This window comes from Pholcus phalangioides, unplaced genomic scaffold (genome assembly GCF_987345545.1).
Source record: "Pholcus phalangioides strain wild (caught in Gottingen) unplaced genomic scaffold, Ppha-v1.0 ptg000028l_1, whole genome shotgun sequence".
Classification (NCBI taxonomy): Eukaryota; Metazoa; Arthropoda; class Arachnida; order Araneae; family Pholcidae; genus Pholcus; species Pholcus phalangioides.
Window position 1 is genome coordinate 10887241 of NW_028301618.1, and position 15386 is coordinate 10902626.

The 15386-nt window shown below is 40.1% G+C and overlaps 1 protein-coding gene across 1 annotated transcript; it reads right to left on the bottom strand.

Moving 5' to 3' along the window:
* Nucleotides 1-10086: 10086 nt before the first annotated feature.
* LOC149067955 (uncharacterized) lies at nt 10087-11532 on the bottom strand. Its single transcript, XM_089252130.1, has 2 exons — nt 11078-11532; nt 10087-10608 (listed from the first exon to the last, which is right to left on the bottom strand). Exons 1-2 carry the CDS (start codon nt 11243-11245, stop codon nt 10087-10089), a joined length of 690 nt encoding a protein of 229 aa, XP_089108256.1. The 5' UTR covers nt 11246-11532.
* Between the last annotated feature and the right edge of the window lie 3854 nt (nt 11533-15386).

The following is a 15386-nucleotide window of genomic DNA, read 5'->3' on the forward strand; positions in this document are numbered from 1 at the left end:
AAGTATAACACTTTTATTGCCGTGATGAGATGTTACTGTAAATAAACGTGATACTTCATCATTTAAAGATTCTAATAAATCATCAAGAACCACGACATCATAAAAATCATCAAATGCTTCAGGTATGCCTTGGTAAAAATCTATTTTTGATTCTTCTATAAACCATGGCTGGAACATTGAATAACACCATAAGATATTGTTAATATCTCTCCCATAAAGATTACACTTTAATAACTTTCTGACTAAAGTTGTTTTGCCACTTAATGTGGGTCCAACAACTAGTGTAGTGGATGGGAAACGAAAATGATAAAGATCATTCATCACTACATCTTGACTGGCAAAGTTTTGAGAATTCATCTCTATTCAACTGCACACCGACAGAATATGGAGCTAGCTTCCCTTGATTGTTTTTAAAGAAATGTCTGATATCAAAAACACTTTTATTATCCTTTAAGCAAACATGAAAAAAGTAACTTCTTCCAAGATAAACCGATTCAAAACAAGATGAATTAGTGAGATTGGGCGTTAAAGCTTCTTTATCATGATTAGTGGTAAACAATATCAAGAGGAAAAAAAATAGCAGGCAAATAATGCTTATTACATAAAAAGAAATAAATCTTGTATGCCGGTTTTGAAAAGAGAGCATCGTTTTAAATAGCAACCTTGAATGCCGCGTGACAAGCTTACAATTGCGTTATCTTAAAGAAAAGTTTTCTTTTATTCAGGTTAACAACAAAGCAGGTATATTATAATGAGATACGGAAAAACAACCTTGAGAGGGAGAGATTTTAAGTAATCGGACTTGTGATTTTTGGGTGTGGGGATTTTCGTGTTTTATTTGAAGCCAGAACGGGACAATTTTTGTGAGGGTGCAGCCAGAACGGGACAATTTTTGGTGCGGTGCAGCCAGAACGACCCAAAACACCACTACTGACTCGAGGAAAATAAAATCAGTAAATTTGATCCATAAAAACTATATGGTTGCTCCGCCATAGAAATTATATACTGAAAAGCGAGTCACAAAAAAGTTTCAGAACCACTGTCTTAAATAATGCTCAAAGGTAAACCTATCTTAAAGCAGTTAGTTCTGTTTGGTAATTCCAAATTATTTTCTACTGAAACTACAGATTCTGCTTCATAAGCTCAAAAACCAAATAAAAGTAATAATAATCTTTCAGGTTGTTTTAATTATTGAATGAAAAATGCACACCAAAATATAGTATATTTTAATGTTTATAAACATAGACGAAAACGTCAACTACCCCACTTTCTTTCTGGAATAAACATTACTTGGAATAAAGGGCCTTCAACTCACAATAAAATGTCATCTCAAGAAACAGTATCACAAAAATTGCAGATCACCATAATGACATCAAGAAATTGACGTTCACGATTTGACACTCACAAGAATGAAATCGTCACTCGAAACACTGGGACCGATTAGAAAATTAATACTTGAACTACTGGAACGAATCTAAAACATCTTGCCATGCCCCAGTCGAAGATAAGGCCAGTGGGAATCTCGTCAATCAATCCACGTGTATCACTAATCAGATGACAAGGCATAGACCACAGGAGAGTCATAGTAACTCCAGCTGTTTAACCCGCACTCGATCACAGGCTCATCAGAAACATACAGCAACACGTCAGCGACATAGAAAAAACCAGCATATCTTTCCGACGAGATAAAACTGTTCTCAGATGCATTCAAACCTTCAGAAAGTTCCCTAAAAAATATTGAAAATAAATTAAGCGAAATCTCCAGGACTTTGTTACAGATGTCAAACATTGTCATAGAAGATACAACACACAGCAGGAAACATAAAATCAGCAGTGTTTTTCAACGGGCCCCCATCGTCCCTGGGACACTTATTTACCACATTTAGTGTTGTGAAATTGTAATTTAGTACTTCAATTTTTTTGATATATAAATTATTAAAAAAACACATTTTGGGTTTCACGGGGAGGTAACATGGAATTTGCCCTTCGCTACAGGAGTCAGTGAATGTCAAGACACACAACACAAAGTGGTCCACTACATCAAAAAGGTTGGGAAACACCGCTGTACAGTACAAATACATACACATCATTCAAAATGAACAAAGCATAAACATATAAAATGTAGGTTAAGTTCTTACAAAAATGATTCAAACCTATTTTACTGTTCATTGATAAATGATTACACAAATGTGTATCAATGAAATCTGCATGAATATAATACTTGAGTAACTTTTACAGGGCGTTTAATTGAAGCGTTGATGAAGTGCTTGCGAGCATGAAATCAGACATGAGCATTGAGCACCTTGGTGCTTCTGGGAGAAGACTGCTAATGCATAACATTTGCAAATCTGCTACACTACATTGCTGGGGCATTGTAATATATACAGTGGATCCCGCTTATAAGGTTTTTAAAAAATCGGGCATGGGGAAAATATTAAAAGTGGGAAAACGCTTTGAATGGGAAATCTTAATAAGAATTATTAAGCATTATAAGCAAGAAAACATAATAAGCGGGATCGACTTTATGCGGATAAACAGAAGAAAAAAAAATTATCCAATATTGAATTCGAAGGAAAATTGCTTACTTTTTTTACTGTTACCTCAGAGGCTCTTCGCTTGGCGAACAAATCGTTGATCACCAACTTGCCACATACATCGCTTGGGCATTGCAATCTATCTATAAACAGAAAAAATAAAAACCTATTAGCCAATATTGAATTTATACACAATGCTAATAAAAAGTATTGTTCAAAGAAAAAAAAACGATTAATTTCCTTAATATATCATTACACTTTAAATTCATAAACCCACTCATCTTGAAAAATTCTGTTTGCATTATACTAACCATAGCCATAATTTTATTTAAGTGATACGAGTGTGTTACGGAGAATGGGAAAAATGGAAAGTAGTGTTATTATTTTTGTGATTATTATTTATTATACTCATTCTTCATATACACACAAACGTAAATACTGCCTATTCATATGTGGCCCACACGTAACTACACAGTCATTAATTACTCGATTATTATTATTTATTAGATGTTTCAGCGAGGCTGAAAGTTGTATTTTTATATATATATTTTGAAATGGACAAATTTACACTTGCACACACTATTTCACCCCATCTATTGATGTAACCCCACCTGGAACACCTCCCACGATGGCCATAATTAGAAACCCCCATTGAGTAACGTGAAAAAATTAATCCCTCATTTGTGGACATTTTCTCTGTTCCCCATGCTCATGAGTTATACTATTCGGCGGCAAATGAATTCAAGATCTCAGAACTCTCAACTCATAATTTCATAAAATTCCAGATTTCTATCTTGATCGTGTTTCGACATGAAACTTTGCTTGCTCTCCCTCCCCCCAGGGGTGAGAGGAGGACATGACGTGGCTATCTGGTGACGCCTCCAATCGGAAGGTTGAAGGTCCAAGGTGATAATATTCAGGTGAAGGAAGATGAGAAAAGTTGACGAAGACGAGGTTTTTTTTGTTTTGGGGACAGAGATGTTGAGGTAGGACGTGTAATCCTGAAGCTGCGTGGCCCCCTCGCCACCTACTCCCCGTAAGTCCGGACAATCCTCCTGTCCACGACTGAAAAAAAGCTCCCCTCCCTCAACCATCCGGGAGGAAGTTGCGAAAGCCGACACTGCCGTGGTCTTACTACCTGCCAAGATGCCGAGCTCCAGTTCCAGACATTACCAGTAAACGACTGAAAAGAGCGACACATCCCGACGAACGGCAGCCACCGGGACATCAGCATGGATCAACAACCAGTGCTGAGCTTTAGTTTCTAGATGTTACCAGTGAAGACGGAAAATTCGGCACTTAATCTATGAGCGACCTGTCAGCCACCACCTTGGATCCGTCCGTACCGCTCCAGTGAGTGACACCTGTCTTCCTGAGACAATTTGCAGCAATTAATATCTCTTCATATTATTCGTTTCATAAGGAGCCCCTAGAACCAATGTTTCATTCTTTTTTAGGATTGGATTGCATTTTGGGTTTGTTGGTGCAAGGACCAATTTGGTCAAACTGCGCCAAAACAAATATAAAAATAACAAAAATGTCCTTCTGTCATGTCAAAAACTAAAACTGTGCATGATAAAAATAGCAACATAAAACAATGACATAAATTGTAAAAACTATAATTTGTTGCACAAACCAATGGCTTTGATCAATTTAAAAATGTGAGATGCATCGCAATGGTCAGATAAAATGTCACGAAGTGAAAGATGATTCTGACCAAAAGCGGTCGTAAAATGATGACGATGGTGCGAACAAGTAAAAGCATGAGCAATGGTAAATGAACTTTGACAATGAGGGCACTGCGGTTGACTCTCTCGTAGTAAAAGATATGATTGTGTGATGCGACGAGGATTGAGAAGTGGTCACTGGCAGGTACCAAAAGGCTATTATCAATGTTAGTTGTTGTTCGAGCTGCGGTGTCTGCTTTTTCGTTGCCCGGTATTCATACATGACTTGATACCCAGTAAAATTTTACTGTGGTACCGTGATGAATGAGGTGATGTAGTTCATGAAAAATGGAATGAATGGATGAGTGTGAAAAGTGAAGGAACACAGTGCTTGCAATGCGCTGAGAGAGTCGCTATAAATGATGCATCGTCGGTGGCGTTTGCGTCGCATATGACGTAGAGCCTGAAGGACTGCGTACAGTTCTGCCGAATAAATAGAGAATGTGTCGTGAAATTTGAAAGATGTCTCCTCACAGCAGATGTAGGCACAACCGACATGCCCAGGGCTCTTGGAGCCATCGGTATATATGGGGAAGTACCTGTTGTACCTACCCCTGTGCCTGAAGAATATCTGTCGATATGTAACATCTGCTGTGGTGGCTCTAGGGTATAACGATAATGAAACAGAGACATCTGGCAGAGACTGCCCCAGTTGCTTGGCAACTGGCACCACACGACTGATGTCTAATTCTACTTCTTCCACAAGTGCCCTCATACGAAGACCGTAAGACGGAACACATGAAGGGCGAGCAGCAAAAAGTCTATGAAATGACGGATTGAAAATGACATTATGAAGTGGATGACCTGGTAAAGACTTCATTTTGATATAATATTTCAAAGAAAGTTGTTGGCGTCTTCATGTCAGTGATGGCTCGTTGCATTCGACATACAGGCTTTCCATGGGAGAAGTTCGGAAAGCTCCAGAGCAAATGCGGAGAGCGAGATGATGAATTGGGTCGAGCACACTCAGATAGCTCCGAGGTGCTGACCCGTATACAATGGAACCGTATTAGAGCTTTATATAAGTGGAGGAGCGACTTACGGTCTGCTCTCCACAATGTAGAAAAGATGACCTTCAAGAGGTTCATCGTCTTCATGCAACGAGCTCTTAATTGCGCAATTTGAGGTTTGAAAGTGAGTTTCTTGTCAAATGTGATGCCGAGGAATTTGGGTCATCGTGTAGGTCTCGACGCCGACAAAAGTGCATAGCAACAGTCTTGTCAGCGGAGAATGAAAAGCCGTTATTATGAGCCCACTTGCTAATCTTGTTGAGAGCGGTTTGTAATTGTCTCTCGGCTGACCTCATATTCACTGATTGGTAAGATATCAACAGATCATCCACGTAGAGTGCGCCAGTGCCAGACAACGGGAGTTGGTTCAACACCCCGTTGAGACTTAAAATGCTACCTTAAGGTACACCTTGTTCTTGAATTTGGGGAGCTGATAACGTGCTTCCAATCCGTACCTGAAAGATGCGGCGACCAAGAAAGTTCTTAATGAAAATGGGCAAGTTGCCCCGCACGCCGCAATTATAGAGGTCGGAAAGAATTCCGTGCCTCCAAGTACGGTCGTAGGCCTTTTCTAAGTCGGAAAATATGGCTAGCATATGCTCCCTCTTCACAAATGCTTGTCTTATTGATGTCTCAAGGCGTAACAGATTGCATGTTGTGGACCTGAACCGTCTAAAGCCGCTTTGATGTTTCGATAAAATATTGTTAACCTCAAGGTAGTGCATAAGGCGATAGTTGACCATGCGTTCCATGAGCTTGCATAGACCTGTAACTGTTAGGTTGCTGAGGATTTTTGCCAGGCTTCGGGAATGCAAGAACAATGGCTGCTCGCCAGGTGTTAGGAAATGAATGGCTGACCCAGATCCGATTGAATAAAATAAGTAAATGTGACAGTGATTCTGGTGATAGATGCCGAATCATGGAATAATGAATAGCATCGGGCCCTACAGCTGAGTCAGGACTTCGCTGCAAGGCCGTCGTCAGTTCATGAAAGGTGAACAATGAATTGTACCCCTCCGGTGTAAAAGGCCGGAAGGTGTACGATGTACGTTCGGCTGATGATTTAATGGGGGATAATTCGCATCACTGGAGACAGTGGCGAAATGGGCGGCGATGGTATCCGCAATATCCCTCACATCGCTGATGATAGTTGCCATGAGTTTTTAAAATAGTGATCGGATGAGACTGATAATGACCATTGATTTTTCGGATCCGGTCCCAAATGACTTTAGATGAAGTAGATGAATTGATTCCCGTGGTAAACTTGTGCCAGGACTCGCGTTGAGACTGGCGCCTGGTTCTTCTCGCTATCGCCTTTGCTTTTAAAAATGCCAACTTGTTGTCATGGGTAGGATACCGCCGGAACCTACTCCATGCTTTCTTTTGTGCTTTAATCGTAAGATTACATTCGTGGTTCCACCAAGGTTTAGGAAGTTTCGAGGAGACTTTGGGTATTGTTTCATTGGCTGCTGAGATCATACAACTGGTCACAAGGTCGACACAATGGTCGACGTCGGGTTGCGAAACCATATCCTCCGTGATTTCTGCCTTGACCGGTCACAAGCTTCCACCGAGGAGGACCCTCAGTTATGCTATGGCTTCGATCAAGGCACTTAACCACTAGAGGAAAATGATTGCTCCCGTGGAGGTCTGGATCAACCGACCAGGACCAGTTCGGCAAGAGTGAAGGTGAGCATAACGATAAATCTATTGCAGTGAAACTATTGTTTGGGGCATGGAAATGAGTGAAACTGCCATCATTCATGATGGTAAGGTCCATGTCATCTAACAGCCGTTCAACCATTTCGCCACGTGGAGTGTTGCTGTTAGAACCCCAAATCATGTTATGTGCATTGAAGTCTCCAAGAAGAAAAAATGGTGGTGGTAATTGATCAATCAGTTCTTCTAGATCTCTCTGTAAGATGGTGTCATTCGGTGGCAAATAAATGGAACAGATGGTAACCCTTAGGCCTGCAGAGATTTCCACCGCGATGGCTTGCAGGTTCGTGCGCAGCGTTAGAACGCGCGACGACACATGATGTGGAACCAGCAGAGCAGCACCGCGGCAGGCTCTACTCCCGTCATCGTAGTCAATACGAAACAGGGAATGTCGCCTAATGTTCCATGTGTCCGAGGGCTTCGTGAAAATTTCCTGGAGTGCCACACAAACAGGATGATAGCGATTTATTAAATCCTTTAGATCTAAGACCACGAATGTTCCATGGAATTATGTTGGCCATAAATTAGGTAGAAGTAGACGGTTCAAGATCTTTAAATTTATTCCGGTCTAGTTTACGGCGAGTAGTACCGGAATCTGATCTATTGTCAAGGTCCATGTCACCAATTGATTTGTCATCAATTAGTGACACATTCTTCATGGATGGACATTTCAGCGCTCTCTGTACAGCTTTTCGTGAATATCCGGTCTTGAATGGTTTCTTTTTCGATTTGTTTGCAGAGTTGATTTTTGGTTTAGTATCTGTAGTTATTTTGAATGTGTTAGCCGTTGCTTTTCCCCGCTTCTTCTTCGGAGGTAGTGGACTCCCTCCGGAATCCAGCGGAGCAACAGCAGCCACAACTATTGCATGGTTGGTTAGATGATGATGTTTGAGTTGATGTGTCAGCTATTGGTTCAGTCTGAGTTGTTACACGTTACAGATACTTTGGTGACATTGTTAGTCATATTAGCTGACGATGGATTTGCTACCATATTAGAATATGATCTAGTACCTATTGGAGTTTGGTTAGAGGTTATAAGACGGCGTGCTTCGATATATGAGATGTTATTAAGTGACCTTGATCTTCTGGATCTCTTTTTCTTCATTCCATTTCGGACATTTCCTGTCATATGCGGGATGGTCGCCACCGCAATTGACGCACTTGAATGGTGAATTAGTGCAGTTGTCCGAAATGTGGTCCATTTTGAGGTTATAATAACCTATTTTGATATCTTTCGGCAATGTTGGTGATGAGAATGTGAGAATTATGTTTCGTGATGGAGCTGGATTGCCATCTTTGCGGCTCATGATATGTTTGGCAGATGTTACGCCTTGAGACGCCATTTCCTCTGTTAGTAGTTCTTCATCCATATTAATCAAGTTAGTATCTGAAATCACACCACGTGAATAATTCAACGTGGGATGGATTTTGACTATTATTGGAATGTCTCCGAGAGATGTGAGCTTTTGAACGAGTTCGGATTGTTTAGGTGTGTTAGTTTCAATTAGAAGGTCTCCTGAACGAAGAGTCTTCACTGATTTTAATGTGCCTATTGCGCCATAGAGAGCTTTGTCTATTAAGAATGGTGATGCTTTGGCCAGAGGTTTATCGGTGTCAGTAGAATGCAAGAAGAAAAATGAAACAGTAGGAGCAGGTTCAGTGACAATTGTTTCGCTCATAGCTATACGTTGACGTTTTAGTGCATTTGTATTTTTCCCCATTTTGGAGATAATTTGTTCTGCCCCTAACGACCATGCAGCCCTACAAGGGGACGCGCACACGTAACCGGTGAAGGTTAGTAGCAACGTCAGGTTAGGTGAGAGCTATACACCACCGAAACAGGCGAGCAGACGCGTTCCAGATCCAAGAGCGACGTGAAGCAGCACCAAGAAACCTCACGAAGTCCGGCAGGCCCGGTCCCTCTACCTGCCCAGTAATGTAACCCCTTCAGCCACCGAGGCGACCACAGCCGATTGACCCAGACGGGGCTAATCCAAGCCTCCCGTTTCGGCTGAATCCGAGGCCAAAGCTAGCGCATCAGGCTAACCAGGATCCCCATCTCCAGCCTTACGGGTCTCCACGCACGGCAAACACGCAGGTAGACAGCGTCCCAGATAGGGCATACGCTAGAAGCAATGCCCCATCTGGGAGGACCCCTCCCCGCCGGGGCCCACAATGAGGGGTTGGATACAAAAGACAAGGACATGTACAGGGCAGACAGACGCAAGACAAGTATTGTAAGGTGTATGAAAATTAACATGTAATCGGGGCTATTGAAATGTGAATGATATGAGCACAAATATGCGAAGACAATGACGTGTGATAGATTTAGCGTTACCCAGGGTGCACCACGAGGAGGCCTATCACATTACACCCCATTCTTTTGGTTAAGCCAATTATTTCGGATACATTTTAATATATGGACAGAATCAATAAGATAAAACAAAGGACGAAGAAAATCTGAAGGGTGTTTATATACAATGCTTAGTTCTGGAGGGCTACAGAAATACGAAACAGCCTTTCGGTTTATAGCATTATTATCTGAAACAACTCCTATAATTAAAAACCCAATAGTTTCAAGACAAGCAAAATAATTGTTAATCATATTATATAATACAGCAGCAGATATTGATTTCACCGGCAGTATGTGTATTACATTTTATGTGGATTTCATCCATCAATAGTAAAACATGCTTATCTTTACCACCAATCAATGCAAATTTTTCTTTTGCATAAGCCAAAAAATTTTCATCATTCTGTTCAATTTTAGGATTTACATCATACATAGAACATAGCTTTGTCAGGGTAGATGAATGTGGCAAAATAATATAGTTACTGCTGCGTAAGAATTTGTATGCATGTGGAGATATGGAAAATAATAGGCAACATAAAATTAAATTTCCACTGTACCTGTAATGGTTTTTGTGACAAATTATCAATTTCAATTGCTCAGAAATAAATTGAATCATTTCTGTATTTACATTCTGCTCAATTAAATATTGTTCGAGTGTTCGAAGCATATCACAGATTGACAGTACAAGTGCTGAAGCATTTTGGCACATTTCATTGTTGGAGTTTTTAACATCGCACAGAAACTTATGTAACATTCACATCAGTTAGCTGTGTAGGTAATGCACACTGATCAACGCTGGTCAGTTTGCAATCTTTACGAAAAGCAGTAACCATCAAATTTTCATCCACAACTACTGAGGAAAGTATTATCGGAATTGGTTCCGCTTGGATGTGAATGAAAATTATATTTTCTTCCTTCACAAGAACATCCCAATCCTTAGGAACAGGACAGTTTTTCAAGCAGTCTTTCAGTTCATTTAAAGAACTATAGGAAAATCTTTTATTGTAGAACTCTTCTTCTGCTTTGCTTTTCTCAATCGCAGCAGCGATTTGCTCACATTCAATTCGAGCTTTTTTATCCAATGGACTTTCCCTGCTGGTAGAAGGTGTGGACAAATACAAGGGACATCCATGGAAAACACGGGGAACTGCACCATCTCTGGGTCGAGGTTGAGGAAGGCTAGCAACAAGGTAATTTCCAGTCTTTTCATCATAATACGACACTTTCCTTTCAATATCCTCTTCGATAAAATGCAGCTCGCAAACCTGAAAAGAATTTGGTATTCAAATTTTGGCTTTACCCATACAAACATAATTGAGTGAGAAACAAAAAATCCTTCAGAGAACTAGTAACTGTAACAAGTGACATTTAATGCATGTGATAAATTATCTATAGTTATATTGTTTAAAAATTAATACTATCATAATGAATATTTTGTTATAGTACAACAAATTTACCATATCTTTAATGTTATTCGAAGAAATCTGACTACCAAGAAATAATTTCTGAAGCAAATTAAGGAAAAATTTAATTTTAACTTTGGAATAAGAATTTGTGAAATATTGTGAATTGTAAAAGCTATAAATATCAGTTCTAACAATGTTTTTAAGGATGTATGAAAAGATGAAATATCATGCAACTAACTAATACATTTCAAAGAGGCTCTCTGTCCTCAGGCCTATACCTTTGAATAGAACTTTATGATATATAAATACCACCAAAAACAGTACTTACTCTGGAACTTGAGGTTGGTTCGAAATCCTTTCGCGGTATGGCTTTGATCCATTTCCTTTTTAGATTCTCTTCTTTTGGAAACCGGAATACTGAAACCTTAGGCCCAGTTTCATAATTGCCCTTGCAGTTGGTAACACAACACTTGAAAGGCATCTTGTTATTCTGCATGAAATGGAAAGATTGAAAAAAAATTAAATTTCACATTTTAAATTAGAAATTATGAAATGTTGTGAATCTTAAAATGTATGAACAATTTATTTTCATTGCAAGTCATGGCTTACAGCAGAGGTTCTTAACCTGAACTGTTTGAAAGAATTTCCAGAGGCAGGATAGAAGTGTATAAAACTTCAATAGAAATTAAAAGCGTAGTAACTATTCATAAAAGTATCATGAATAGGTAATGATGTAGCCATGAAAAATTTAGATATATGCTCGTATATAATATCCCAATTTTTATAATGTAAAAATATTCATAAAACTGATATTATATATATCTTATATTTTATGTATAACCACGCGGTATCCGAAATATCACACAGCATCGCCATAGCTGGTTTCTTCCTGTCGTCGGCCTTCGGATAGTCACGTGACCACGTCAGCTGTGACGTGTGCAGGGGCTTTGTATATAGGAGGTAGTGGTTGGTTGCGCTCCCTAGTCGATAGAAAGTTTGTTAACCATTTCAGTTAAATCCACAATGCGAGCTTCCAATTTACTAATTTTACCATCGGAATCTCTATGGATAGAAGAAACAGAAGGTGTCATTTGTGAGACTTCCGCAATTTTATCAGCCACAGTTGCCAAGCCATCTAATTTGTCGGTACTCGCTGACAGAATCTGTTGTGCTGTTACTGGCAGGCGTTGTAGCCAAAGCATTTTGAGAACATCATCGGAGAGTCGCTTAGAAGCCAGTTGGGTCATTTTATGTAGCAACTGTGAAGGTTTCTGGTCACCTAATGTCATATCGGAAAGTAAAGTGAGAATACGAGCAGTTTCCGATTGACTGATCAAATGTGCTTTTATTACCGCATAAGGATCATCCCACGCAGGATTAGTGATGATATCAGCGACAAACGTCGACAGTTCACTATCGAGGGAGGTGACGAAATGGACGCGATAGGAAATTGCGATTCTAAATTCGAGAACCATAGCTCAATATTTTCACGCCATAACGGAGGTGGTTTAACTGCCACTGTATTCGACATCGAGAGTTTAGTATGCGTCAACGAAACTATAGTTCGTTTCATGTTAACTTTGCAGTGAAGAGGAAGCTGCAAGGGAATCGCATCACTCGTTGCTATGACAACGAAAGCCTCAACCTATGTATCGATGCGCGGCCTCGGTAAGGTATGGCTGATTCTCGCCAATCTCGCAGAAAAAATTGCAGTCAGTCAGTAACAATTATAGCTAATGAAAAAAACCATCGTCGAAATTAAAGTGCGGTTTTTGAAAAAAAAAAATCTTTTTTTTTTTAATTGAAAAGTATCTTAGTAACTTCTATTACCCGGTTTTCACGTTTGAATTTGGGAATAGCCCCAAGGAAAAGTTTAGAATTCTTTTACTCGCCGAAATTTCCGTCGCTCACCCACCCGAACGCATATACGTCGATGCCACTTGTTATCACCAGTTTTAGTCATTTTTTACGGATTCCCATTCTATGGAATCCTCACTTGAAGTTGTAGAGTTATCGGATTCTCTATTACTTATTAATTGTTGCTCCAACATGTGTTCCATCTGCAATCCAAAATTCCTTCTTTTCAATAACGTGCTTTATGCAAGCCTAAACCAATGTGGGTCTCTCTCTCCCTCTTGCTTATTTTTATTTATCTGGAGGAACAGCCTCTGCTGTGGGGGAGAAGATGGCGTGTGGGTGCAAAAGAGACATTACTTATGTCAACACCCTCCGCTATTGGAATTCAGAAACCACCCCTATCCTACGAACACGGCAAGAAATAGATAATTTAAAAAAAGGGGGGGGGCGCCTGGAACCGTAACCTACGCCCATAAATAACTACATGCAAAATTGAATGAAAAATTGTATCTATTGGAAAATTCAACAAAATGACGATATAAAATATATAATTATGCAACCAAAAAAAAAAGCACGACAGTGATATTGGCGGGGAAAATTTCTTGGAAATCGCGCCAAAGTGTTCTTGAGCTCGCCATGGATTTTTGATAATGGTAACCAATATTTTTTCTAATTTAATAATTTTAAACGAATATACATTGGTTCGAAACGGTATTTTTTCAGTATTTTTTTCGAAATCTTAAAAAAAATTGAAATATTCTATATAAATGATCATCACAAGCCTCCGATGTATGGGAAATAGGGAATCGGCACACATTGTGGACGATGTATATTCCGACTCCAATTGATGAAACGGTTGATAGTATTTAAGTTCATTTAATTTTAGAAAACTATTTACATCGGTTAACAATGTTAATTTGACATTATAAAAAAGGAGAAACTATACACTTGCGCGAGAGCAACACACTGTGGAAAAAGTAGGTCACGCAAGGGAAACAGTTCGCTTGTCCCCTTTTTTCGCCTGCCACCCACGCATCAGGAGGCGAGAGATGACGCCACAGTATATTTTATCTCGTTTTCTAAATAAATTTCCAAAATTTTCAGTTACCAATCAAAAACTAGATTCATGCTACATTATATTTCAATTATGTGAGGCATAAGCTTATTTTTTCCACGACAATCTCAATAATGCATGTATATCATTGCTACTCAACACTTCTCGACTGTATTTACATCTAACACAACATCAAAGAGGAAAGAAGTGATGTTTGTGGTTTCCCTTTCAAGCACGCTCACAAGTACTGAGTAAAATTACCTAGATTCCGCGAAAATGTAGTAAAAAAATCAAATTTTGCATTTATTTCGTGAATACGAAATCTACGTATCCCTAGCAATACATTATTTGATACCACGATCATTTACTGCACACAAAGGACAGACTGCACCTACAATTGTTGCCGAATCCGAACGGCAGGATTGTTTTTTTCTTACACTCACCGAAAGGTGCTGACCCCTGGATGGGAGGACTCCCTGCGGTAGAAATTTTTTCTGCGGTCGTCGCCGTTTCTATTCTACCCCTATGTCAGGAAAGTTTTCTGACAATGACGAACCGGGCATCAAACTCGCGACACCTCTAAACATGCTTTGGTACTTTAGGCGAGTGTCTTATCGACATGGGCTACCGCGCCCCAATAAACAATACAGACTCAATGCACCACAATAAGCAATGGTAAATGGACTTTGACAATGAGGGCACTGCGGTTGACTCTCTCGTAGTAAAAGATATGATTGTGTCCTATGCGTAACCGGGCAAGCAGAACTTCCTCCTTTCGGTTAGTTCTGCAGCTCGAACGCCAGTGGCCAAGTGTGGGCTTGATGGCATGAAGTTTATTATTAATTTGATTGTTCCAATGATCCTGCCAGTGGCGATGCATCACTTCCCGGAGGATTGAGAAGTGGTCACTGGCAGGTACCAAAAGGCTATTATCAATGTTAGTTGTTGTTCGAGCTGCGGTGTCTGCTTTGACGTTGCCCGGTATTCCTACATGATGGCATGAATGAATGTGAAAAGTAAAAGAACACAGTGCTTGCAATGAGCTGAGAGAGTCGCTATAAATGATGCATCGTCGGTGGCGTTTGCGTCGTAGACCCCGAATAAATAGAGAATGTGTCGTGAAGTTTGAAAGATGTCTCCTCACAGCAGATGTAGGCACAACCGACATGCCCAGGGCTCTTTAAGCCGTCGGTATATATGGGGAAGTACCTACCCCTGTGCCTGAAAAATATCTGTCGATATATGACATCTGCCGTGGTGGCTCCAGAGCTGTGTTTCTGAACCACCGGGCCGCGAGAATATATTCATTACCCTTTCATTTTTCAAAGCATTTCCACGAATAACTAATTGGTTTATTTCACTCTATTATGGTACATATTTTAATTTTTCAGTCTGAAAATACAACGCCACAACAGGCAAATTGCCCAACGAGGTGGCTGACTTAAGAACATCATGGATCCCCGAGCCCCTACCTACTACTGCTACACCACACATGCACCCCCCCCCCCCCGCGGAACCCCCCAACGAATCGGTACATGCGGGAATGTGCGTGTACGTGTAGTGCAACCTGACGTATAGTTTGTTTCTGTGTAATGTTTGTTATGTGTAGTGCTGTCATCTGCCCCCCAGTTTTACTAACTATGAGTGAAGTGTTATGGTTGAATGATTTACCGTTGTAGGACTGTTGCTCTCTGTGGCGAGACTTTTTAACGGGGAGATCGGCTCG

Bases quoted from the DNA above. Each gene is read 5' to 3' on its own strand.
- LOC149067955 (XM_089252130.1), bottom strand. From the start codon at position 11,245: ATGCAGAATAACAAGATGCCTTTCAAGTGTTGTGTTACCAACTGCAAG. The intron at 10,609-11,077 runs GTAAGTACTGTT...AATTCTTTTCAG, and splicing joins AACCAACCTCAAGTTCCAGA to GTTTGCGAGCTGCATTTTAT.